The sequence below is a fragment of the Odocoileus virginianus genome, unplaced genomic scaffold (genome assembly GCF_023699985.2).
Source record: "Odocoileus virginianus isolate 20LAN1187 ecotype Illinois unplaced genomic scaffold, Ovbor_1.2 Unplaced_Scaffold_5, whole genome shotgun sequence".
NCBI classification, from domain to species: domain Eukaryota; kingdom Metazoa; phylum Chordata; class Mammalia; order Artiodactyla; family Cervidae; genus Odocoileus; species Odocoileus virginianus.
This window is the reverse complement of record NW_027224267.1, coordinates 4,264,659-4,289,137: the sequence shown is the minus strand read 5'-3', so window position 1 is coordinate 4,289,137 and position 24,479 is coordinate 4,264,659. Positions and strand designations below refer to the sequence as shown.

Here is a 24,479-nt window from a genome sequence, read left to right as displayed (position 1 = left end):
TCAGCATGCGCCCAGCTGTTGCACGTGTCGGTAGCTCTCTCTTCTAAGGCAGTGCTGTATTACGGAGTTCCATGGCTTGTTCATCCATTCACTTCCTGATACTCTTTGGGTTGAAAGGTTATTTCCAGTTTGAGATGATTATGAATAAAGGTACTATAAACATTCCAGTACTAGACTTAGCATTTACAAGTATGGGGTCAACTGATGCCCCAAAGTTCAATAAAATCTCAGGTTTTGGCCCCTATTTCCAGACTGCTAGTCTAAAAAGACAGCTTATTTTGAAATGTCAATTTCTGGTTACTACCAGTACTGAGAGACTTTCTGAGACGTGCTCTTCTGTCCTCAGCCAGCCTTTGGCATTTGCAGAGAAGAGCCTGAGTGTTAGCACAGTGCCGGGTGCTGGTGACCCAGGAACGGAGACCCAAAGCTGCCGCAGGCATGCCCAGCGCAGCAAGAGCTTCTCCTGGGCACAGCAGGAGCTGGAGGGACGGGGGGACCATGCCTTCTGCAGAGACTTGGACGTTTCCCAGAAAACTTCCTGGAACAGGAAGGAAGAAGACTTTGCCAGGCAGGACAGAAAAGCCCAGGGGCACAAACTGGCGTGACCCACGGCTGCTATGCACAAGGAGAGGAGAGCAGGCCCGTGGTCAGGCAGGACCCTCTGGGCCATGATGAACTAAGGCATTTGGACCTGACCCGGAATGAAGCTCCAGGGCCAAATTTTAATCAGGAGATTATTAAAGAAAACAACTCTGTGTTTTAGAAAGAGTGTTCTAGCAGCCTTGGGGATTATAAAAGAGAAAAAACTCTGGAAGTAGAGACCAGCTAGGAAACCACTGCCCTCAGTCAACTTAAGAGGTGTAGAGAACCGTCTAAGGGGGTATTGGGCGAAGACACAAACAAAAAATGAACAAGACAAATAATAAAGCTCAAGGATAAATGAGATTCAAGGACGTCCTGCACGTGGGGACTCAGGAAGAGAACGCCGAAGAATGAGACAAGGAGCTGGGTTCAAGGTCAACTAAATGATCAGAGCTGCCATGTGCCGGCTCATCATCAAGGTTCTGGACATAACAAACCCACAACCACAGCCGCCATGATTATTTACTGAGCACTTTCTAAGCATCAAGCCCTCTACCACATTAATCCATGCAACCCTCCTGCCAACACCAGGAAGTAGGACTATTCCGAGCCCCAGCTCTACAGAACAGGAGAATGAGGTATGGGCCGAGCTGGGATAACACCCAGAAAGAACTGAGCACACTGCCTGGATGCTACAAACCCTCACTAATGTTAGCTGTTCTCAGCTATCAACCATTAGGTTCTGCAGTCAAACTTGAACATGCCTTAAACCCTCCATATCAAGCCAGTCCTTTAGTTTTCAGCACAAATTTCACCTTCTCTTTCTTGAAATGAACAAACTGCCCCCCTTAATCTCCAATTATCGACTAAGCGCCAATTATATGGCCAGGACAGAAAGGGATAAACAATAAGAGTTCCGTCCTGTCCTTACAACAGATGACAATTTAGCCGAGAATCACTGGCTACCCCGTGCTGTGAACTCCAAGTTCTAGATTCCCAGAGGGCAGAGTGCCTCTGAGTTGGAAGATCAGAGACACGGACAAGGAGAATGAAGCTAAAGTGGACCCCGAAAGGTGGAAAGAACCAAACAAGAAAATAAGAAGGGCCTACTGAACAGAAAATTTGAATAGTAAGCATACAAGAGCATGTCCAAACCAATTTCTGGAATTGAAAGGTATATAAGCTACTTATAGAAACTCCTTGCAAACAAAAACCCTGTGAGTAAGCTTCAGCAAGAGATAGCATTAATGATAAAAGGTATATCAACTATATGTCAGGTGCTAAACAAACCTTTAGATAGTAAAACTACAACCTGAAACCTCAATAGAATTGCTATCAGTTCAGTTGAGTTCAGTCGCTCCTCAGTCATGTCCGACTCTTTGCGACCCCATGGACTGCAGCACTCCAGGCCTCCCTTTCCATCACCAACTCCCGTACACAAGACCAAAATCCATGTTTAATGTACATATCATATCCTCCTCCCTGCGTGTTTATGAGGTTAATTTCTGCAAGAGACAAAATGGAGTAAGTCTAAAAGCATGATGCAAAACTATTTCAGCTTCTCATTCAAAACAATTAAAGGTCATAAGTTGCTTCACAAATGTACTGCACGGGGGAAAAAATGCTGAGCTTCAAAAGAAGTGGTGACTTTTGTGTTTTACTTTATGAATAATATGATCATTTCATACTTCCTTAAAGTGTGCCTGGCATAGTGACATACACACAATTTTTTTCAATGAGACATCATTTGCTGACACTCCTGAAAAAGGAGAAAAGGTTTGAACAAACCTGAGGCCAAAAGAAGAAGAGATTGATTTTACTTGAGATAAATCTAAGAAATGACTGGACTGACAACACTGCAGTTCCCAGGGCCAAAATACGACTGCGGGCTCTGCCGACTCATTTCAAAAGTTAATTTCCTAATACAAAGCGGGGTAACCATGAACAGACATGTGTCCAAGAAGGTACTTTCTGAGAAATACTCTACAAGCTCCTAAAGCAAATAAACAGTTTACAATTTGGGCAAACAACCCTAAATCATAACCAACATGCAGCACTTAATATTCACATCTTTCTGACATTTCCTGTTCAACTTCTCTAAGCATTAACCACACTGACAGAATGACTCCTTTAACACAGGAGTAAATACTCCCTGCTGACTGGGGGCAGACCTTGAAAGAGTTATAAAACCACAAGTTGACAGTTTAGGGAACAAAATGTAAAACTTCCTTAAGCAATTATCAATGTGGTCCTAGGCTTTACGGCAGGAAATAGTAGCTTTATGTTATTTAGCATTTATAGAATACTTACAGGTGCCTCCTCACCTAAGCTCTACAGAACTATAAGGGAGTCTGTGTGGTACAATATTCTCTATTCATACATTATATCAGATATAAAAGCAGAGCAGAAAGAAAACAGGTTTAGCCTCAGTCAGACCTGATTTCCACGGAGGATGACCCACTTCTACGATCAGTGTGAGTTCAGAGTGAGGGGCGCCAGACGACAATCAATGCCCCATCTTACTCTGAGGACTCCCCGTGGCCTGAACGGCAAAGTAAGACCTGGCTTCTTCCTACCTATCCTCAGTTCTTCTACTCAGAGGGATTCAAGTGAGCAGACAAAAATACTGAGGTCTTGATTTTCAACTCCTAATACAGCAAACACTTTACATAATAAAAGTTCACTACGTCTGAACTCAGAACCCCTCCATGTAACCCCTAACTTCAGTGGCTAATTCTCTGCATCACTCACTGTGACTTCAAGAATTTCCTGCAGTGTTTCTGATGCAGTCTCCAAGGTGTTGAAAAACCATGTACATTTTAATCAAGATCTTTCCTCTTGAAAGGCTGAGGATACAAATGGGAAGGAGGTAGCTTAAAAAGAGAACGCCCCAAGTCTGATATTCCAGCTTAATTTCTCTTACACAATGTTAAACACTATTCAAATCACAAGATGAACTGACTGATGCTTCTCAGCAGCATCACTGCTGCTGCTGCTGCTGCTAAGTCGCTTCAGTCGTGTCCAACTCTGCGACCCCATAGACGGCAGCCCACCAGGCTCCCCTGTCCCTGGGATTTCCGGGCAAGAACACTGGAGTGGGTTGCCATTTCCTTCTTCAATGTATGAAAGGGAAAAGTGAAAGTGAAGACGCTCAGTCGTGTCGCTTAGCGACCCCATGGACTGCAGCCCACCAGGCTCCTCCGTCCATGGGATTTTCCAGGCAAGAGTACTGGAGTGGGGTGCCATTGCCTTCTCCGTAGTAGCATCACAGGTCACCAAGAATTTCACTTAGCCAACATGTGCACCCAGGACTGGAACTCAGAAGCCCTGGGAGATGGAGCACAAAATACTTCTTCCAGATTGTATTAAATACACATCCTTGGGTGGGCACTTACTCTGTTGGCAGCACAAAGAAGAAGCGGCTGACCCCACACCAAATCCCTAGGAGCGAAGGGGCTGAAGAACTATGGGTGGGCTCCGCCACCAGCTCTCCCGTCTCTCCAGGAGCGGCAGAGGGGACACCTCCACAGAGAGCTATACTCCCGGGGTCAGCAAGCAGACGGGCTGGCCCAGCTGCTGCTTCTACATGTCGACCAGCATTAATTCTTCCTAATGTGTTCAATCTCTCCCTAAGCCGGGCTAAAACCCACTCTACGTAACAGGTCTGGACACCATCAAACCTCAAACCCAATTAGAGATGTTAGGATAACAGTCCCCTGTTCCAGTATTCTTGCTTGGGAAATCTCATGGACAGAGGAGCCTGGCGGGCTACAGTCCACCGGGTCGCAAAAGAATCGGACACAACTGAGCGACTAAACAACAATACACACTTAAGGGAAGGGTCTCCCAGGGTGGTTCACAGGGTTCTCTTCGGTGGCCCTTTGAAGACCACAAAGGCACGGTTCTTTGCCACCGGCTTTACTGGCTGGTCTGGCCTCCTCTCTTGGGGACAGGTCACATTGCTTGCACGATGCTGAAGCCACACTGCGTCCCGAGGTTCCGGAAGGAGGGCAGGACAGGGGATCAAGAGCAGGCGGACTGGAACAGCGCGCGGGCTTCCTTCACGCGGGTCCTGAGGCGACGCCAAAAGGCGAAGGAGCAGCTTAGGCGTCAGGTGCCCAGGCTGACCATTCGCCGACCGCGCAGTCTAGAGAGGGACGCTGCGCGGGCCCGGGGGTCCCGATTCCCCAGGAGATCCGCGGGCCGCGCGGCAGGGTTGGTGTTCCCGGCAGGGCTGGGGCTGCACGGGCTCAGGACCCGGGCGGGGTCGGGGCGCCGCTGTGCACCCACCTTGGCGCGCTCTCAGCAGCCTCGTGTTGGCCAATAAGTTCTCGAGCTCCATAGACGACCGTCGTCGTCTTCGCCGCCGCCGCCGCTGCCGTCGTCTGGCTCTCTGGGCGGGAGAAAGCGGGGACAAGGCGGGGGCCGACCGCGGGGCGGCCTCTAAGCATCGCTCGCCCGACTCCGCGTCGGGTCCCGCGCTGGGCCGCCGCTCCTGCACCTGCCGCTGCTGCTTCTGCTTCTGCCGCGGCCCCGACCACGGCCACCACTGTCGCCGCCGCCTCTGGGCCCGCTTTCTACGCCGCCGCTGCTTCGTACGCTGAGGGCGCCCGGCAGCCTCGCCTCCGGGGCCGGGGGCTGCGGCCGCGGAGCGGGAGGGCCGGTTCCCCGCGGTCACCGCCGCCGCGCCGTGGCCCAGGCTGCCGGCCCCATCGCCCTGGGAGCGGCTCACTGGCCGGGGCACCGCCCCCGGCGGCGACGGCTAGTGCCGCCGCCGCCGCCGCCGCCGCCGCCACCTACTTGCACAGCGGCCGGCTTCCCGCCAACGGCTCTCCAGACGAGGGAGCCAGAGCGCCCTGAGGCGGGGGCGGCGCCTCGCGGGCCACGACCGCTCCCAGAAGGCCCCGCGCGGGGCGGAGGCGGCTGGGCGCGAGCGCGGCCTGCTGGGAGTTTTAGGCGCTCGGCTAGCGGGCGAGAAGGCTGAGCGGGGGCGTGGCAGTATTTTACCCGACGTTCCTCCTTCTCGCTGGCTCAATTATCGCGAGATGCGGGCGGCTGTCTCCGGTTGCGAGGCCGCACGTGTCTACTGAGGAAACCGGAACCGCCCCGCCGCCGCCTCCTAGTCCGCACCCTGAGGTGCGGCGTGTGTAGCCATGGGGAAAACCAGGTCTGCCGCGCGCGGGAAGGCCTCTGCGGCCCCGGCGGGCCCGTGGGGCGGCCGGGCGAGGCCGAACCCCAACCCATTCGAGGTGAAAGTAAACCGGCAGAAGTTCCAGGTTCTGGGCAGGAAGACGCGCCACGAAGTGGGTCTGCCCGGGGTGTCGCGCGCGCGGGCCCTCCAGAAGGTCAGCGGGGAGCCGGGCCCTCTGCGGGGGAAGGGGGGAGGTCCTCCGAGGGGTCCCCTGCCCTGCCTGCCGGCCGGGACCAGCCGCGCGGCCCTGCCCTCCCCACCCACAGCGGCAGCGCCCGGGCGAAGGTCCTGGTTCCCCTTCTGTCCATAGGATGTGCCAATGGTACCTACCTCCTGGGGGGTGGGGACGGCTGGAAGGGTGGGACGCGTCCCCTGAGAGAGTCCTCAGGACGGCGCCTGGCGCCGTGAGACGCCGTGTTTGTGAGTGTGTCATGTGTCGGCTGGACTGTGTGCATCCTCTTGCCTCTGCTTCTGCGTGAGATGGGAGGACATCGCCCTGCAGAACCGATGTCGCTCCTTGGAGCACCAGCGCACAGGTCCAGCCCCCTCTGGCATAGTCAATCACTTCTGTGCCGCCCTGGTCAACCGTGGGGACCTCTTAACCGCCTTCCTTGAGACAGAGCTCTGCTGGTTTAGGAACCCTGGATCTTTTTCTGCCGTGGATAAGGGATTACACAGGCTGCTCAGTAGATGTTTGGTGAAGGAAGCACATAGGACTTCCCAGGTGGGCTCAGACCGTAAAATAATCTGCCTGCAATGCGGGAGACCCGGGTGCCTTCCCTGCGTCGGGAAGATCCTCTGGAGAAGGAAATGGCAACCCACTCCTGCACTTTTGCCTGGACAATCCCATGGACCGAGGAGCCTGGTAGGCTACAGTCCGTGGGGTCGCAAAGAGTAGCACGACTGAGCAACTTCACTTTTGAAGCACATGACTTGGTCCTTTGCAAGGTAACTGAAGTGCTAACCTTTTTGGAAAACCTCACAGCCATCCCTCTTCTTGTGCTTAACGGTCCCGGACTGTTCTGTACTCTCAGATTCCATTCTGCTGCTCTTCTCTATGTAGCTTCTGAGACAGGCTCATTGGGTGGTTTTAACTATTTATTGTCATTCTGAGGAGGGGACATCAGTAGGTTAGTGAAAACATTCAGGCAGAGAAAGGACAAGTATATTTTGTACAGTCAGGCGTCTGGCAGGGGCCAGGGTGTGCACTGCGTTTGAACACCTGGGAAACCTTTACGTGCCACTGAGCACTCTTGTCTCGGCTCTGTTCTGGCAGGTGAAGGGGTAAAGGCGGAGTAACCCCTGACCCTGTCTTCATGGGCTCATAAACTGTGCTGACCCACAGTGTGCGATCCGACTGATCCGACTGATCTTTGAATGGAATCAAACATCAACCTTACCTGAAGGAACTGGCAGCTGTAGTAGACAAGACAGTCTTACAGCTGACTCCGACATGCCCCCGTCACACACCTCAGGGCAGGCTGGGGCAGGGTGGGGGGCAGCATGAGCTCCAGAACAGACAGATGTGTCTTCCCCACTTAAGCCTGGTCTCCTCTTTTCTCCTTAGGAGGCTGAGGTAGGAACTGCCGTTGTCTCCTTTTCAGATGAGGCCGCAGGCACCTCCCAGAGTCTGCACTGGGAGGCGGTGCCACGGTGGGATTCCAAGTCCTCACTCTTGTCTCCACCTCCTGGGCAACATGTGGGTGTCCACAAATGACCCAGAAAGCATTGCGAGTTTTGGTTTGGGAGCTCAGCGGTAACAAATCTGTTTGCAGTGCAGCAGACGTGGGTTTAGTCCAGGATCTTCCTTCCCATGGAGGAGGAAATGGCAACCCACTCCAGTGTTCTTGTCTGAAGAATCCCATGGACAGAGGAGCCTAGCGGGCTACACTTCGTGGGGTCTCAAAGAGTCAGATGTGACTGAAGCAACTTAGCACACACACACAAATTTTAGCAATAGACATACACAAATATGAAATCCACAAATAACAAAGACTGACCGTATATACGGATACTGGCACATATGTGAACATAACCAGCCCAGGACAGGCAGTGCTGCTGCAGTCTGCAGTTGATGGTGGTGTCGTTGTTGACATAAACAGCTTCTCAGCGCCTGGTTCCCCGGTTTCTTTTTCTCTCAGCTGCAACCTCAGCTCATCTGGCTGCTTCTCCTGGCAGAGTGACCTCTGAGCACTCGATTGTTCTGCTCTTTTCTGGTTGCTGTTGTTTTGCTGTAACCTTTGGTGTTAAGCACAAGGTACCAACACTCCCTAGAGAATCCCCTGGGTTCCTGATCTCCTCTTTGACTCCGTTGTCTGGCAGTTTCCCCTCAGTAATTGAGATCAGTTTTTGCAGCCAATAGATTGGCCTTTCTTGGACTGTCAGTGGCCTGAGGCATAAAAAATGGCGTCTTCAGTTCATCAGAACCCTCGGTGTGTCCGCTTGTGGAGGTGGCTGCCCTCTGGGGCCAAGATTGCCAAGCCATCAGAGCTCAGAGTCGCCAGGACCAGTGAGAGACAGTTCTGTGATCTGCTTTTCAGCGCACCCAGACTCTGCTGAAGGAGTACAAGGAAAGGGATAAGTCCAGCGTGTTCCGAGATAAGCGCTTTGGGGAGTACGACAGCAGTATCAGCCCAGAGGAGAAGATGATGAAGAGGTTTGCTCTGGAGCAGCAGGTAGGGGAGATGGGGGAGGGTGCCCTGCTGTCTCCTTACCCAGAAGTCAGGAGGAAGAGGCCAGTCCCCCTCGTTCAGTTATGCTTCTGTGGGTGACAGCGGGGAAGCATGAATGGTGTGACTCTCCTGGCTAGGCCCAAGGGGAAGCAGCCTTCTACACACACCAGCTGGGCAGAGAGATGCCTCAGCCAGAGCGCACAGCAGTGATGCCTCCTGGAGTGGGTCCGAGGGTGGCAGCAAGGTCCTAGTGCGATTTCCAAGCGCCTTAGACTGGCCAGTTGTTTTATTTACCTTCTGTAAGTTCTGTTTATATCAGAATCATCTTAAAGCTACATTGAGACGCTGCACAAAAATGGAAAAAGTAACTTTTTTTAACTTTAAATGGATGTGGAAGTTTTAGGAGATGCACTTTTTTTCTATCCTGTAGCGACAACATGAAAAAAAAAACATCTACAACCTAAATGAAGATGAAGAATTAACTCATTACGGCCAGTCTCTGGCGGATATCGAAAAGCATAACGACATTGTTGACAGTGACAGCGACGCTGAGGACCGGGGAGTGCTGTCAGGTGAGGCCTGGGCCCCGGGGCGCTCTGCTCACCAGTGACATTCTTCCCGCCACTCCTGCCCAGACACCGAGGAAATGCAGCTGTAGACCTCTAAAAAGGTGCATGTGTACGGAAGATATACAGACTTCTGTAAGCTGAGAAGGCGCTTCTGTATCCTTTTCTCTCATTCGAACTTGACCCCAGCTCATTTTACCCATGAGCTCAGAGAATCGGGGAGATTTTCCAACTCAAGCCTCAGTTGTAGGTAAAACCCACCTTGCTGATCCCTGGACAGCACCTCTGTGCAAACCCACTCTGCTTTGCCGCCACTGAGTCACCGGTTCTGACCAGCTCTGTTCAGGGACAGTGTTTATCTGGTTCTCTTAGGCTTCGTTTATTCCAGAACCAATTGTGGCAGTTTTGTGGGGAAAGGAACATTGAGCTTCTTGTTTATAGGGAATAATGAAGGAGATATACATTGAACTGAATTAACACTGACATGCAACTGAACTGAGTTAGGAGTCAGCTCAGGTCTCATCATCTTGGGCTCTTTTATAAAGTCAGGGTCATGTCATTAGTTTGCATCCTTGTCGATTAAAATACTCTCTGTTCAGCAGCGTCAGAAAAGCTGCTGCTTTGTGGTGTGTGGAGAGCCAACATGTTAAACCCGTGACTGCCTTTTGGTTTGATGCATGGGCAGGAGACCTGTGAATGAGGGCAGATCGTGGCTCATCCACAGCCCAGGAGGTGGGCACAGCTGCCGCAGCTCTGTGGGTAAGAGGAGAGCAGAGTTCATCTCCAGAGCCTTTGGTTTTGCACTTTCTGTTGTTCAGAGTTCTTTCTGCACATTCCCCTGTTAACGCACACTCACCTGCACTGTGGGTGAAGATGCCCATACGTTTGATGGCCTGACCTTTGGTCATATGGTGAGCGGCCCCCGCCAAGTTGCTTCAAGCAGCTGTGGAGTCAGGTAGATGGGGGAAGCGAGATTCCAACTCCAGGTGTTGGTCCTGGGGACTCAGCTGTTCGTTTGAGGTTTCCTGTCCTCCTCTGGTTTTTATAATGAGCTCATCAAAATCTAAGTAACTTGTAAAAGAAAAGCCTGTTAACTTCTAAAAATAGTTAACTTCTAAAAATATATTTACTGTACCTTTAAAAATGAACCATTAGGAAACATTCTAGTTTGTTCAACTACATAATATGTATTCTCCTTGCTTAGAATTTCATCTTAAAAGTCAACTTGAATTTTCTAATTAAATCATGTACTAAGCGCACCCACAGATTTTATTTTTCCTTTGAGAATCCTTTCTCGGATCTTTCATGTCATAGCACCTTGTCAGTGAATATTTCGTAAATTTTTATTTTCAGAAAACATTGTGAACAATCTTGAGTTAGTAGAACACTGAGTGACGGTGGTTTCTAACGTGCAGAACATTCCGGGAAGCAGAGGAATCAGTCGTTTATTGACCCATTCTTGTGCCTCTGGGCTTTCTCAGAGAGGTTCGTCTGGCTTAAGCACCGCCGTACCTGTGATCTCGGTGACCACCCAGTGAGAATTTCCTCTTGAACATGGAATGGGTTCTCAGGACCGAGCTCGGAGAAACACTGTCAGAGCAGCTGCAAAACCCGCTTCTGGGTGGGCCTGGGCTTCATGGGTTTCTCTGCTCTGTCTGCAGCCGAGCTGACCGCGACGCACTTCGGAGGCGGAGGCGGGCGGCTCCCTGGGAAGGCCACCCAGCAGCCTGGCGGGGGCGAGGAGCCACCCAAGTCCCGCAGGGAGCTGATTGAGGAGCTCATCGCCAGGTCCAAGCAGGAAAAGGTGAGTGGCTGCCCTCGTGCCAGAGCAGCTCCACCCTGGGACTTGCCACTGGGACGCCTCCAGCCTTTTCCCGATGGGCGGTGTTAGGTTGTATTAAAACTTTCTGTGAATGTAATCAAAGTGTTCACTTTGACTATGAGCACAGGATGCGTGGTAACGCCATCAGGCAGTACCCCAATGGTTTCTTGTGGTTAGGGGTTTGATTTGGGGGGGTTGTGTTTTGGTTTTAGTGTTTTGGCATACATCAGGAGTCACATAGCATCACTGCTTTGCCGACTGCTCAGAGCGCCCGGACGAACAGCCTCAGTAGGGACTTGGTGCTGCCGGGTGGGCTCCTGAGAGGCTCACTTCTCGTGGTCTCACTTCTCTCACCCACCCAACACGGTGGGTGTTGGCTGAGCGGTTGTCCGGCGGGGCCTGGACATTGACAATAATGGGGTGCGTTCCATCTGTGTTTTTTCCCCAGAGGGAGAGACAGGCTCAACGGGAAGACGCCCTTGAACTCACAGAGAAGCTAGACCAAGACTGGAAAGAAATCCAGGCTCTCCTGGCCCGCAAGACGCCCAAATCCGAGAGTGGAGGCGGAAAGGAGAAGCCCGAGGTGGGGTGGACACGTCACGCTCGGCCTGGCCTCGAGCCGTGCACTTTGTCTGCAGACTGGGGGGAGCCTGGCATCTGCCTTCTAGGACCTGAGAATTTGTTGAACTTTGACATTGAGGTAGCTGATGTGTGTTCCAAGGGGTGGGAGTAGAGTGAAAGTTATTTCAATATTTACACCAGAAAAGTGACACTAAAGAAAATGGTGGTTTCTTGGTATTAGGAAGACTTGGAGCAGGGGAAGACCTTCAAGTGGTATCTGAATTTTAGTCTAAGGTGTTGAAAAAGCCGCAGTCTTCTGAGTTGCTGGTTTCTGAGAAATAACTAGTATTTCACCAGCCTCCCCTGTGGCCATCTGCATACCTGTACGTCGAACTCACTGTCGTTTCCCCAAGGCCCCATTTGGGGGATTAATGCCTAGATGGGCAAGGTTTAGTTTTTTTTTTTTTTTTTTTTTCATTTATTTTTATTAGTTGGAGGCTAATTACTTTACAATATAAGGTTTAGTTTTCTTAAAGCAGATGTGTTTGGAAAAGAATTTTTGTATATGGCCCAGAAGTGTTTGCCAAGCCTGACAAGAACCAGTCTGTCACACAAGCGGAAAAGACAGGACGCGGTTTGGCCTCTTCCGTGACAGCGTCCAGCCACAACCAACACGTGTAGGGAGCTAGTTGTGCAAGTCGTTTCTATTAAAAAGAAAAAAATTCTTCTGTCTGCCCTAGCCTGATGCATATGACATGATGGTTCGTGAGCTCGGCTTTGAAATGAAAGCGCAGCCCTCTAACAGGATGAAGACGGAGGAGGAGCTGGCCAGGGAGGAACAGGAGCGCCTCAGACGCCTGGAGGTACTGGTGGGGCCGGGGCGGTGCCCTGGGAGACTAGTCAGTGGGAGCTTTATAGCCTCTGGAAAAGTTTCTGTCTGTCTACTATGGTGATGATGGGATGGTTTAGTCGATAAGTCTGACCCCATGGACTGCAGCCTGCCGGGCTCCTCTGTCCATGGGATTCTCCAGCAAGAATACTGGAGTGGGTTGCCATGCCCTCCTCCAGGGGATCTTCTGACCCAGATGGAACCCGGGTCTCCTGCACTGCAGGCAGATTCTTTACCAGCTTAACTATGAGGGAAGCCCTAAAATATTTTACTATATTTTTGACTATATGCCAAAAAAAAAGCAGATGATACCCAGTATAACAAAAATGACATTTTTTCCTAATTCATTTACCTTAAAACAGCTGCTGGCAATAGAGTGTACTCCTGTCTCATGTTTTTCTCTTAAAGGTTTTTTTAAATTTTCCGTATGTTACCAACAAAAACGAACAGAGGCATGCTCTCGAACTCTGGCCTTTTCTGTGCTCCCGCCTGGGGGGCCGCTTCCAGTGTCCGCTGCCTGTTTTCAGATGGAAAAAGTAGCCAGGCCACTTGTTTCAGACCTCAGTGTAGGGTGTCCTGTTCCTCTTCTGAGGTCTGGCGGGGAGTGAAGTTCACTCCAGTTGGCTGGCATCACTTGGATATAGAAACCTCAGAGTAACGTTTTTTCCTTCCTTGTGACCAGAACATATTTCTGCTGCGATACTTGTTTTTATTTTTGCTAAATAAGTCTTCCATACGACTCGTGCTGAGGGCCTGCCTGTCTGGCTGAAGACAGAAAGCAGAAGGCAGGCCTAACGCAGCTGTGAGGTCGGGGGCGCCGGGCGGCCTGCGTCCCTGCCCGGCGCTCGCTCCGTGGACGACCCTCCTCCTCCTGCTCAGGCCGAGAGGCTCCGGAGGATGCTCGGGAGAGAGGAGGATGCGCACAGCAAGAGACCGAAGCACCTATCGGCTGACGACCTGAACGATGGCTTCGTGCTGGACACAGATGACCGGCGCTTGCTTTCTTACAAAGTGAGGTGTTTGCCTTCTTTCCTGGTTTTCATTTAAAGTGGCAGATTTTCTGGTTTCTGACCTGATAGCTTTACCACAGACGAGAACTGTCTTTCTAGAGACAGCTAGCTTCTCTGCCCAGAGTCTTGGTGGCAGGGAGCTGCAGAACGCAGACCCCAGGCCTCAAGCCCTGGGACACGCAGCAGCCTCCAAAGGGTGGGGGAGGCCCGGCAGCCTGGGCCCCTGGCCCTCGGGCGCGGTCACAGCCATGCTGGCCACCGTCCCCGAGGACTGACGCACCTGGTGTCTGCATTCTGTTCCCAGGATGGGAAGATGAATGTCGAGGAGGAGCCAAGCGGGGACACCAGTGGCGGGGAGAGCGGAGAGGAAGAAGAGGAGGGTGAAGGCTGGAGTGAGGGGGCCCCGGAGGACAGCGACAGTCCAGACAGCCACTCGGACCTGGAGTCTGATGCCGGGAGCGAGGACGCGCGCGGCCCGGACGGCCTGGAGTCTGATGCTGAGGGCGAGGACGCAAGCGAGGGGCCCCAGCGGGGTCAGCGTCCAAGCCTCGGAGAGCGGCTGACAAGGGACGACCGGGCGGCGGCCAGGGCCGAGCTGCCCTACACCTTCGCAGGTCGGCAGACCCCTGCTGTCTGAGGTCCCGAGTAGCGGGGTACCTTGCGAGGCCGGCCCCGGCTGGGCTGCATTAGCAGCAGGGCGGGGCCAAGCCGGCCATGCGTACACCCTGCCCGTCTGTGCCAGCCTGGCTGGCAGACAGACCCGGTCATCCTTCTCTGCAGCGTCCCCTGGGCCTGACCCCAGGGCTCCGGGCGGCCTCTTGGCCGTTGTCCTGTGCCTGCAGCAGTGCTGGGGGCCGCCGGGGGCATCTGTCCGCCGGGTGGATCTGTTAGAACTCACTGTGATGAGCACACAAGACGAGGGTTCCTATGACACGGGCGGAACTGTCTCCATAGGGGGAAGCAAACGAAGTCCTGTTACTTAGGTTGTGTTCAGTGTTTGGTTTGTGTTACCAGGATTGAGAGTAGTTCTCATTTTACAGGTTAAGCGTGGAGCTTGTTTTGTACTTTTTGTTTGTCACTTTGATAGTTCCCGAATCCTGCGAGGAACTGAAGTCTTTACTGTTGGGAAAATCGACGGAAGACCAGCTTTTGGTTGTGGAGAGAATTCAGAAATGCAACCACCCAAGCCTCGCAGTGGGAAACAAAGCAAAGCTGGAAGTACGCTGGCCATTCCCCTGGGGCGCTGGGAATGGGTAGAGGCCTGGTAACCGTGGCGCCAACAGTTGCCAAGTGCTCACCATGTTCGTGGGGGCGGGGCAGCGAGCTGGGCCTGGATGGGTGTCGGCTCCAGGTCCGGGCGGGCCTGGGGGTGTGGGGGGAGCCCCAGCACTGTGCGCCATGAGTCCACGCCACACGAGGGTGCGGGGAGTGGGTGCTGGGCGTGCTCCTATCCTCTCCCATTAACGCCACGCACACGGACTGCAGCAGGGCCGATCGCGTTCTCCATTTAGGACTGTGGTGTCGCCTCCCAGCCGAGGGAGCCATGCCGGACCCCGTGCTCCTCACCCCGTGGCCAGCCTTGCATCCCTCACCCCATCCCTGCGGGCCTCGACACTCCCGGCCGTTCAAGGGTGCAGGGGCCGGCGTCCTGGGGTGGGGCTCCGGGCTCACACTGAGCGCTAACCCACCCTGTTCCTACAGAAACTGTTCAGCTTCCTTCTGGAATACATCGGAGACCTGGCTGCAAGCGACCCCCCAGAGCTCGGCGTCATTGACAAGCTGGTTCTGTGAGTGGAAGGTGGGGGTTATCTGGGACTGGGGGCCGAGTTGAACAAACTCTGTGCCATTTAGTGGAGTCACTTAGTGAAGTGGCTCTGATGTTGTAGAGGCCGCCTTGGCCCTGCGCCCACGGCGAGCCCTGCCCATCAGTCCTGTCTACGTGCTCCCCCACCGCTCTGGAGAGGGGGCGTTTTAAATGGCGAACAAATGGGCCTGTGACAGTTGCGCCCCTTCAGGTTTGTTCAGAGTATTTGATGGCTCATGTGTTTTCTTCGCCCCCGTGGGGGCTCCGGGCTGGGTCTGCACCCTGTGCAAAAGCGCCCCTGCTGGCAGAGCCACTGGCTCCGGGGCCATGGTGGCTGGAGGAGGATGCAGTGGGCAGGTTGCTGAGTCGGGGGGCGGGGAGTGGTGAGAGCAGACCCCCCAGGCCAGACTGGGCTGCACACCCTCCCCCTGCCAGCCTCTGCTCCCGGGAGAGCTGGGAAGGAATCCGTGGGTTCAGGACGCACGGGACCTGCTTCCCGGGCTGTGACTCGTACAGACAGGGCTCGCTCTGCCACCACTGCCGGCAAGTTACAACCAGGGGCCTAGGAAAAGGCGAAAATGAGTCCCGATTATCACAAACGCTATTGGAAAAGTTCCTGGATCACCAGGACGGCCTGACAGGTGTAAGAGTCAGGGCTTCTGGCTCTGACTGGGTCGTCAGCGGACGTCACAGGAGAATGGTGAACATGGGGTTTGCTCGTCTTTGTTCCCTGCAGACATCCTCCCTGACCTGTGTTTCTGATTAACAGGCCATTGTATAACCTTTGCCAGATGTTTCCTGAGTCTGCAAGTGACGCCGTGAAATTTGTCCTCCGAGACGCCATGCACGAGATGGAAGGGACCGTTGAGACCACAGGCCGGGCAGCCTTCCCGGGCCTGGACGTGGTGAGCAGGGGCTTGCAGACATCGGCCATCCCGCGTGGCATCCTGGCATGGAAGGGTGGGGGCTTCGAGGCGGTGTCTGCCCAGGGCCTCCAGGGCCTGGAGATCACACGGGGCCAGGCCCAGGAGTGCTGACCGTTAACAGCGAGCTGCCATGTGCTCGGTGACAGAGTTCCTGCTTTGCTTTCTCTGTGAACAGAGCCGAGTTCAGTCTTCATGGCAGACCAGGGGGCCGTGTTTTCCTGAGGATGAACCTGTGGGCAGGTTGCTCCTGCCGGCGACCTTTGACCCCTCTGAGGTTTCTGATGTTTCACACGTTCCGGGTATCTCCTCACAGCCGACCCTCCTGACCTTGAACATGGAGAAGCTCCTCTCAGCCCTCCTGTGCCCGGGAGGAGGCAGTTTGATCTCTGATTCCTCTGCCTTTTCTAAATCCAGCTTGAACATCTGGAAGTTCACAGTTCACGTATTGCTGAAGCCTGACTTGGAGAATTTTGAGCATTACTTTACTAGTGTGTGAGATGAGTGCAATTGTGCGGTAGTTTGAGTGTTCTTTGGCATTGCTTTTCTTTGGGATTGGAATGAAAACTGACCTTTTCCAGTCCTGTGGCCACTGCTGAGTTTTCCAAATTTGCTGGCATATTGGGTGCAGCACTTTCACAGCATCATCTTTCAGGATTTGAAATAGCTCAACTGGAATTCCATCACCTCCACTAGCTTTGTTCGTAGTGATGCTTTCTAAGGCCCACTTCACTTCACATTCCAGGATGTCTGGCTCTAGGTGAGTGATCACACCGTCGTGATTATGTGGGTCGTGAAGATCTTTTTTGTACAGTTCCTCTGTGTATTCTTGCCACCTCTTCTTAATATCTTTTGCTTCTGTTAGGTCCATACCATTTCTGTCCTTTATCGAACCCATCTTTGCATGAAATGTTCCCTTGGTATCTCTTAATTTTCTTGAAGAGATCTCTAGTCTTTCCCATTCTGTTGTTTTCCTCTATTTCTTTGCATTGATCGCTGAGGAAGGCTTTCTTATCTCTCCTTGCTCTTCTTTGGAACTCTGCATTCAAATGGGAATATCTTTCCCTTTCTCCTTTGCTTTTCGCTTCTCTTCTTTCACAGCTATTTGTAAGGCTCCTCAGACAACCATTTTGCTTTTTTGCATTTCTTTTCCATGGGGATGGTCTTGATCCCTGTCTCCTGTACAATGTCACGAACCTCCATCCATAGTTCATCAGGCACTCTATCAGATCTAGTCCCTTAAATCTATTTCTCACTTCCACTGTATAATCATAAGGGATTTGATTTAGGTCATACCTGAATGGTCTAGTGGTTTTCCCTACTTTCTTCAGTTTAAGTCTGAATTTGGCAATAAGGAGTTCATGATCTGAGCCACAGTCAGCTCCCAGTCTTGTTTTTGCTGACTGTATAGAGCTTCTCCATCTTTGGCTACAAAGAATATAATCAGTCTGATTTCAGTGTTGACCATCTGGTGATGTCCATGTGTAGAGTCTTCTCTTGTGTTGTTGGAAGAGGGTGTTTGCTATGACCAGTGTGTTCTCTTGGCAAAACTCTATTAGCCTTTGCCCTGCTTCATTCTGTACTCCAAGGCCAAATTTGCCTGTTACTCCAGGTGTTTCTTGACTTCCTACTTTTGCATTCCAGTCCCCTATAATGAAAAGGACATCTTTTTTGGGTGTTAGTTCTAAAAGGTCTTGTAGGTCTTCATAGAACCGTTCAACTTCAGCTTCTTCAGCATTACTGGTTGGGGCATAGGCTTGGATTACCATGATATTGAATGGTTTGCCTTGGAAACAAACAGAGATCATTCTGTCGTTTTTGAGATTGCATCCAAGTACTGCATTTCAGACTCTTGTTGACTATGAGGGCTACTCCATTTCTTCTAAAGGATTCTTGCCCACAGTAGTAGATATAATGGTCATCTGAGTTAAACTCACCCATTCCAGTCCATTTTAGTTTGCTGATTCCTAGAATGTCATGCCAACGTTCACTCTTGCCATCTCCTGTTTGACCACTTCCAGTTTACCTTGATTCATGGACCTAACATTCCAGGTTTCTATGCAGTATTGTTCTTTACAGCATCGGACCTTGCTTCTATCACCAGTCCCATCCACAACTGGGTGTTGTTTTTGCTTTGGCTCCGTCTCTTCATTCTTTCTGGAGTTATTTCTCCACTGATCTCCAGTAGCATATTGGGCACCTACCGACCTGGGGAGTTCATCTTTCAGTGTCCTATCTTTTTGCCTTTTCATACTGTTCATGGGGTTCTCAAGGCAAGAATACTGAAGTGGTTTGCCATTCCTTTCTCCAGTGGACCACATTCTGTCAGACCTCTCCACCATGACCCGTCCATCCTGGGTGCCACACAGCATGGCTTCATTTCATTGAGGGAAACTAAGTTTCATCAGTCTCTCCAATGAACACCCAGGACTGATCTCCTTTAGGAAGGACTGGTTGGATCTCCTTGCAGTCCAAGGGACTCTCAAGAGTCTTCTCCAACACCACAGTTCAAAAGCATCAATTCTTTGGTGCTCAGCTTTCTTCACAGTCCAACTCTCACATCCATACATGACCACTGGAAAAACCACAGGCCTTGACTAGACGGACCTTTGTTGGCAAAGTAATGTCTCTGCTTTTTAATATGCTCTCTAGGTTGGTCATAACTTTCCTTCCAAGGAGTAAGCGTCTTTTAATTTCATGGCTGCAATCACCATCTGCAGTGATTTTGGAGCCCAGAAAAATAAAGTCTGACACTGTTTCCCCATCTATTTGCCATGAAGTGATGGGACCAGATGCCATGATCTTTGTTTTCTGAATGTTGAGCTTTAAGCCTCTTTCACTTTCATCAAGAGGCTTTTTAGTTCCTCTTCACTCTCTGCCATAAGGGTGGTGTCATCTGCATATCTGAAGTTATTGATATTTCTCCCGGCAATCTTGATTTCAGCTTGTCCTTCTTCCAGCCCAGCATGTCTCATGATGTACTCTGCATATAAGTTAAGTAAGCAGGGTAACAATATACAGCCTTGATGTACTCCTTTTCCTGCTGGGAGGGATTGAGGGCAGGAGGAGAAGGGGACGACAGAGGATGAGATGGCTTGATGGCATCACCGACTTGATGGACGTGAGTTTGAGTAAACTCCGGGAGTTGGTGATGGACAGGGAGGCCTGGCGTGCTGTGATTCATGGGGTCGCAAAGAGTCGGACACGAACGAGCGACTGAACTGAACACACTCTGGGGCTTTCGTCCTGTCCGCTCACTGGAAGGATCCTGCTCAGCTGTCTTGTTCTTTGCTCTGTGTTGAAAATGAGCTAATGACGACTGGCAGGAACCTGCGCATCCAGGCTTCATGTTGGTGGTTAACAGTCTCCTCAAGCAGGGGCCTGAGCCTGGGTCCGTGGCTTCAGTCCTCCTGGGAGCTGCGGCCCGTCCCTGTGGAGCCGTGTCTGAGCGCATCCAGCCGGCCTCCCTGCAGCAGTCTTTCACAGGGTAGGCCGGCGCCAGCAGGCCACCTGGGCTGCAGCCCCGGTCCTCGTCTGGGCTCACGGGCCGGCCTCTCCCGCTGTGGGCGGGAGTGGTGGCTACAGTGCTCTGTGACACATAGGCTGGCATGACGGTTCAGGAGTTGATGTTGTCACCGAATCAAACTGGGGTCCACGCTTGTCCTACGCTCCTCAGAGCCAGTGAGCGGATGTGGGTCGTGGGGAAGGACGGCACAGCCTTTACTGCAGGCGCCGGATGGGGACAGGCCGCTCATGCTCACAAGACCCGGACTCCCGATGGGCTTCTGGGGAGGGGTTTAAAGGCAACTCTGGGGTGAGGGTCACGGCTCTGTGACCAGCTCGTGGCCTTTCTGCCAGTTGGTTGGTGGCAAGGTGACAGGATGCTGTTCGGGACCCGAGGTGTCAGCCTCTGCTTCCAGCCTGCCTGGGGCCTAGTGTCCTGGCAGCATGGGTCACTGTCCTCTGGGTGGGGGTCTGCTTCTGTGATCAGCGCAGAGGTGCACGGCAGGCTGTCCTGTGCGTCCCTCCTCTGATCTGGGTGGTGGCCTTCCTCTCCAGCTCATTTACTTGAAAATTGCTGGGATGTTGTTCCCGACCTCTGACTTCTGGCACCCGGTCATCACGCCTGCGCTGCTGTGCTTGAGCCAGCTCCTCACCAAGGTACGTCAGACCGTCCCCATCAGAGCCAGCCCCTCTTGGACTGAGCGAGGGCCGTGACTGAGCAAAACTCACCTGCAAGGGCCTGTGAACACGACGGGCCGGCAGTACCCCTCCCAGAGCCCCTCCAGCCAGGGCAGCAGGGCATGACCCCAGAAGACAGTGGTGTGGCCCCCCGTCAGGCCCCTGTCGGCTTTACAAGTCCGACTTGTTCCTTCTCGATGGGCATGTGGTCCGTGCCCATGTACTGTGGGGGTTATAACTGGTTCCCCACAAGCGCTGGACCTCGTGGTCACAGAGCTCCGTCTCTGGGGCCCCTCGCCCGCCTCTGCTCCACTGCGGGGGCCACGGTCCTGAGGAAGCCGGGTGCCTGCCAGCGTGGCGTTCCGGAACATTCCTGACCAGCCCTGCGCTCTTCGCCAGTGCCCTGTGCAGTCACTGCAGGACGTGGTCAAGGGACTCTTCGTGTGCTGCGTGTTCCTGGACTACGTGTCTCTGTCCCAGAGGTTCATTCCTGAGCTCATCAACTTTCTCACTGGGATTCTTCACATGGCAACTCCAAATAAGCAGAGCCAAGGTCAGTTGGTTCCAGGGAGCCTTTTCAAGTATATTGTGCTTCAGAAATTTAAAGACTTTGGAAGTAATTCATAGTCAAAGAAGTAGAAAGCTCAGAGCGTGGGAAAGTTAAAGATGAAAGCACTGTCATCCAGAGCAGCCTTTGCCCTCGTGGGCACACACCCTCCCTGTGAAGTCAGGGTCACACTGGGCGTGTTGCGCACGTAGCCACTCCAGGTGGCATGAGGGAGTGGAGTGCGGGCGAAGAACCCCCAGGTGGCAGACTCGGCGCCAGGAGCGTGAGACCGCAGTGTTCTGGGTTGATCCTGAGTGGAGGTAGTATTGGGGGTGGAGATGGAATAATGGTTAAGGTTTGTCTTTTCTTTCCACTTGTCTTCATGTGGGCATGACCCCGCCCAGCCAGCTCTCCTGAGGGGCCCCTCACCCTTCTCTGCTTTTCCTTGGTTGTTGCTTTTTTCCGATGCTCCGTCCAGCGTGCCCACGAGGGCAGGGACTGCCGCGCCTGGACTTGGCCCGGCCAGAGCTGTCCCTCGTCTCCTGGTAAACGCAGCGCATGCTTGTCCAGGGAACTTCTGAAGGCTTCACCCTGCAGAGCCTGCCTGCAGCCCGTGATCTCAGGCCATCTCTCCCTGTCCTACCCGGAACCCAGGTTACACTCTGGTGCACCCTTTCAGAGCACATGGGAAGAACTCGGAGTTGCTCTTGGTTTCTGACGAGGAGGACATGGCCACGTGGCAGAGGAGAAGCCTCCCCCTCCAGTGGGCAGGCGGCCTGAAAGCCCAGACTGAGACGGAGGCCAACCACACCAGGTACGTGCGGGCCCGGGGCTGCGGGCTGTGGCAGCAGCCCGGACTTCAGAGAGGCCAGGCCAGGAGTCAGCAGCACCCAGCACCATGAAGATGCCCCATGTTACCACTGCTCACTGGGTTTATCTGTAGGAAATCCTCAAGGTTCTGCAGAAAGCTATTAGATCTAATGAATGAGTTCACCAAAGTGAGCTTTATTTAAGATGAGGGCTTCAGCCAGCATAGTCAGTTTTCCTGGGTCTCTCCCATGTATATGGGTTGTTCAGTTTGATTTTCTTCTGTTGAAACAAAAACCGAGGTGGAGCAACCCTTCTCAGTTGTCACTGCGTTTCCCGAAGCCTTCTTCCTGCTCGCGGACACAGGATGTCGTCTCTAGCTCCTGCCGTCCCCTGCGGCCGCTGTGACCGTTGCTCAGGGCACATTTCTGACCTGAGCCCGTGTCCCATGTGGGGAAGGCCTCAGAGCTGCCTCCTTTAGGGGAGCTCCCTTAGGGGAGCCGCCGGGCTCTGGGTGACTGGGGCCGCTATCGCCCTGCAGGTTGTCCTGCCTGGCCGTGTGTTTGGCTCTGGTGAGGCGCTGCGTGGTCGCCTATGGCCCCCTGCCCTCCTTCCACGACATCACGCAGCCCCTCCGAGCCCTCCTGACGGAGCACCTGTCCACCCGCTGCTGCCCACCCACGCTCCAGGTGAGGTTGGATCCGGAGGTGGGCGGGCAGGCTGGCGTTTCCAGCTCGGAGGCTCCAGGGGGCCGCCCTGCTCTGTCAAGGCTCCTCGGGACAAGGTTCCGTTCTGTTGCTCCATGGGTCTTAGTGGGCCTGGGGTCCCACCAGGCCACGTGCTGAGGACACTCTGGGCCCACAGCCCCGAGAGGCCCCGGGGGAAGGGGCAGCAGGAGGCTGGAGCGCCAGCTGGTGGGTGGGCCACCTGTGTGAGCTTCTTGGTGTCTCAGGACCTGAGTCGGAGCATTTTGACGGAGGTGGAAAGCCAGCCGAGGCACTGTCGGCCGCTGGTCTGTGAGAAGAGCAAGCCAGTGCCGCTGAAACTGTTCACCCCCCGGCTCGTCAAAGTGTGAGTACCAAGGGCCCAGCACCCCAGCCCGGGGGCGTCCGGGAGGTCCGGGGCGCCGTGACGGCCTCCTGCATCGGGCTCTGCACCCTCAGCCTGGAGTTCGGCAGGAAGCAGGGCGGCACCAAGGAGGAACAGGAGCGGCGGAGGCTGATCCACAAGCACAAGCGGGAGTTCAAAGGGGCCGTCAGGGAGATCCGCAGGGACAACCAGTTCCTGGCCCGCATGCGGCTCTCGGAGATCATGGAGCGGTGAGTGGGGCGGGCGGGAGCAGGGCCGGGCCCGCCTGTAGCCCCGACGCCAGCGCCCCGCGGGCAGGCCAGGGCGGAGGGCAACCTGGGGCCTTTGTCCCGCTCCCTTGTCCCCCACGTGTCCTGGACTGAGGTGCCGGCCCCACAGGCATCTCACAAAAGGGCAAGATGTTCCCCAAAAAGTAATCAAGAGATCGGTTATTTTTTTAGGGATGCGGAAAGAAAACGAAAAGTGAAGCAACTTTTTAACAGCCTCGCCACGCAGGAAGGTGAATGGAAGGCTCTGAAGAGGAAGAAGTTCAAAAAATAAATTATAAAAAGACAGAGATGCTGCATACTGAACGCTGAGGGGCTGCTGTCTGTAACGCCAGAGTCTTCTGTACTTCATTCTTGTAAAAAAGCCTCTCCTGACAAATTGCACTTTTGGAACTAGGACCAGGCCTCCATGGGAGCGACATGCCGATAAACTGTACGTGACGCCTGTGCATGGTTTCTAGACAGTCCTGAGTTCATCACAAACCTTGGGGCTGGCGGGGTCCTGGCCAGCATCTCTGGTCAGTCAGGCACACGTGCCTCCACGTGCAATTTGCAGGGGTATCTATAATGTTACATGATTTTCAGTTATCAATGAAACAAGTCTGCACACAGTTCAGAAGTCAAAAAAGAAAGACGTCACCTGTTTTTCTGGCACCCAGCAGCCGTGATTGGTGTCGCCCTCATCCCAGCCTTGGGTGGCCAACTGCTGGGGAAGGCAGAAGGGGTTGGGCTACATGGACCCAGGAGGCTCTGTAAGGACACAGGAGCTGCCTGCCCACCCTTGCGGCCCTAGGGCTATAGTCTCGCACAGAATGCTGCCTCCCTGCCCGCCCCAGGCCCCCAGGGTCCTGGCTCCCCAGGTGGCACGGGGCATGTGGCGGAGGCCCTAGAGCTCACATCAGGGAGCCCGTCCCTGAGGTCACGAGCCACAAAAGTGAGCACGAGATTTGAGGATTGGCCACACTGGGCGTGTGGAAGATGAGAAAGAGGGTGACCAATTCAGACCTCCCGGGCGGAGGCTGGTGGGAGTTATGAGTGATTCGGGGAGCCATAGGCGGTTTTGGGGCCAGAGCACCTCCTGGGAGCAGGCAGAGGGGACCAGTGATGGCCTCGGCAGATATGCCTGCGTCCTCTCGCTGGTGCCTCTAGGATTTGTTCCCTTAGGTGTCCGCCAGGTGGGCATCTCCACAGACCTCAGGCCCTGGTGGGTGTCGGGGGCCACAAATCAGGCTGGCTTCTCCTTGCCGTGTAGCGCGGCCTGCTGTAGAGCCTCAAGGCTCCATCTCGTGTAAACTTGTCAAGCAGCCGTTGCTACTTCACCCGGCTGGCTGCTAAGGTATTGCTGCCGAGTTTTACTGGGAGGGGGAACAGCCCCAGCTCTGGTCCTGTGCCACCCTCCCTGTGTCCTCACCTCGGCCCAGCCTGGGCTTCTGCACCCCGTTGCAGGCCTTGTCCTGGCAAAGGTTAGTACCAGGCAGAATGCCTGTCAGCCCTGCCTCCTCCGGGCCAAGGGGGTCTATAGGGGTTCGGGGAAGAAGGTGGTGGTGACAGCAGCTGTGACCACCTGG

At 53.7% G+C, this 24,479-nt stretch overlaps 2 protein-coding genes across 7 annotated transcripts in view; one reads left to right on the top strand and one right to left on the bottom strand.

The window, feature by feature from the left end:
- Positions 1 to 5,456, bottom strand: part of GRK4 (G protein-coupled receptor kinase 4) — a 59,656-nt gene extending 54,200 nt beyond the window's left edge. For 3 of the 6 annotated variants that reach the window (XM_070462572.1, XM_070462573.1, XM_070462571.1), the window contains exon 1: positions 4,873 to 5,454. In XM_070462572.1, the coding sequence (XP_070318673.1) occupies positions 4,873 to 4,924 (52 nt within the window). In that variant the 5' untranslated portion in view covers positions 4,925 to 5,454. Of the gene's footprint in view, positions 1 to 4,412; positions 4,655 to 4,872 lie in introns of all 6 variants that reach the window. The other 3 variants (XM_070462577.1, XM_070462575.1, XM_070462576.1) reach the window with 3 other exon arrangements.
- A 98-nt stretch (positions 5,457 to 5,554) lies between these two features.
- On the top strand, positions 5,555 to 23,543 carry NOP14 (NOP14 nucleolar protein). Its single transcript, XM_020889854.2, has 18 exons — positions 5,555 to 5,927; positions 8,314 to 8,448; positions 8,876 to 9,017; positions 10,673 to 10,815; positions 11,282 to 11,416; positions 12,135 to 12,257; positions 13,163 to 13,294; positions 13,598 to 13,907; positions 14,381 to 14,511; positions 14,995 to 15,080; positions 15,867 to 16,002; positions 20,080 to 20,181; positions 20,602 to 20,755; positions 21,404 to 21,563; positions 22,098 to 22,245; positions 22,509 to 22,627; positions 22,720 to 22,875; positions 23,086 to 23,543. Exons 1-18 carry the CDS (start codon positions 5,736 to 5,738, stop codon positions 23,183 to 23,185), a joined length of 2,604 nt encoding a protein of 867 aa, XP_020745513.2. The 5' UTR covers positions 5,555 to 5,735; the 3' UTR covers positions 23,186 to 23,543.
- The last annotated feature ends 936 nt before the right edge of the window (positions 23,544 to 24,479 follow it).

Bases quoted from the DNA above. Each gene is read 5' to 3' on its own strand.
- NOP14 (XM_020889854.2), top strand. From the start codon at position 5,736: ATGGGGAAAACCAGGTCTGCCGCGCGCGGGAAGGCCTCTGCGGCCCCG. The intron at 13,295-13,597 runs GTGAGGTGTTTG...TTCTGTTCCCAG, and splicing joins GGCGCTTGCTTTCTTACAAA to GATGGGAAGATGAATGTCGA. The intron at 20,182-20,601 runs GTACGTCAGACC...GCTCTTCGCCAG, and splicing joins TGAGCCAGCTCCTCACCAAG to TGCCCTGTGCAGTCACTGCA.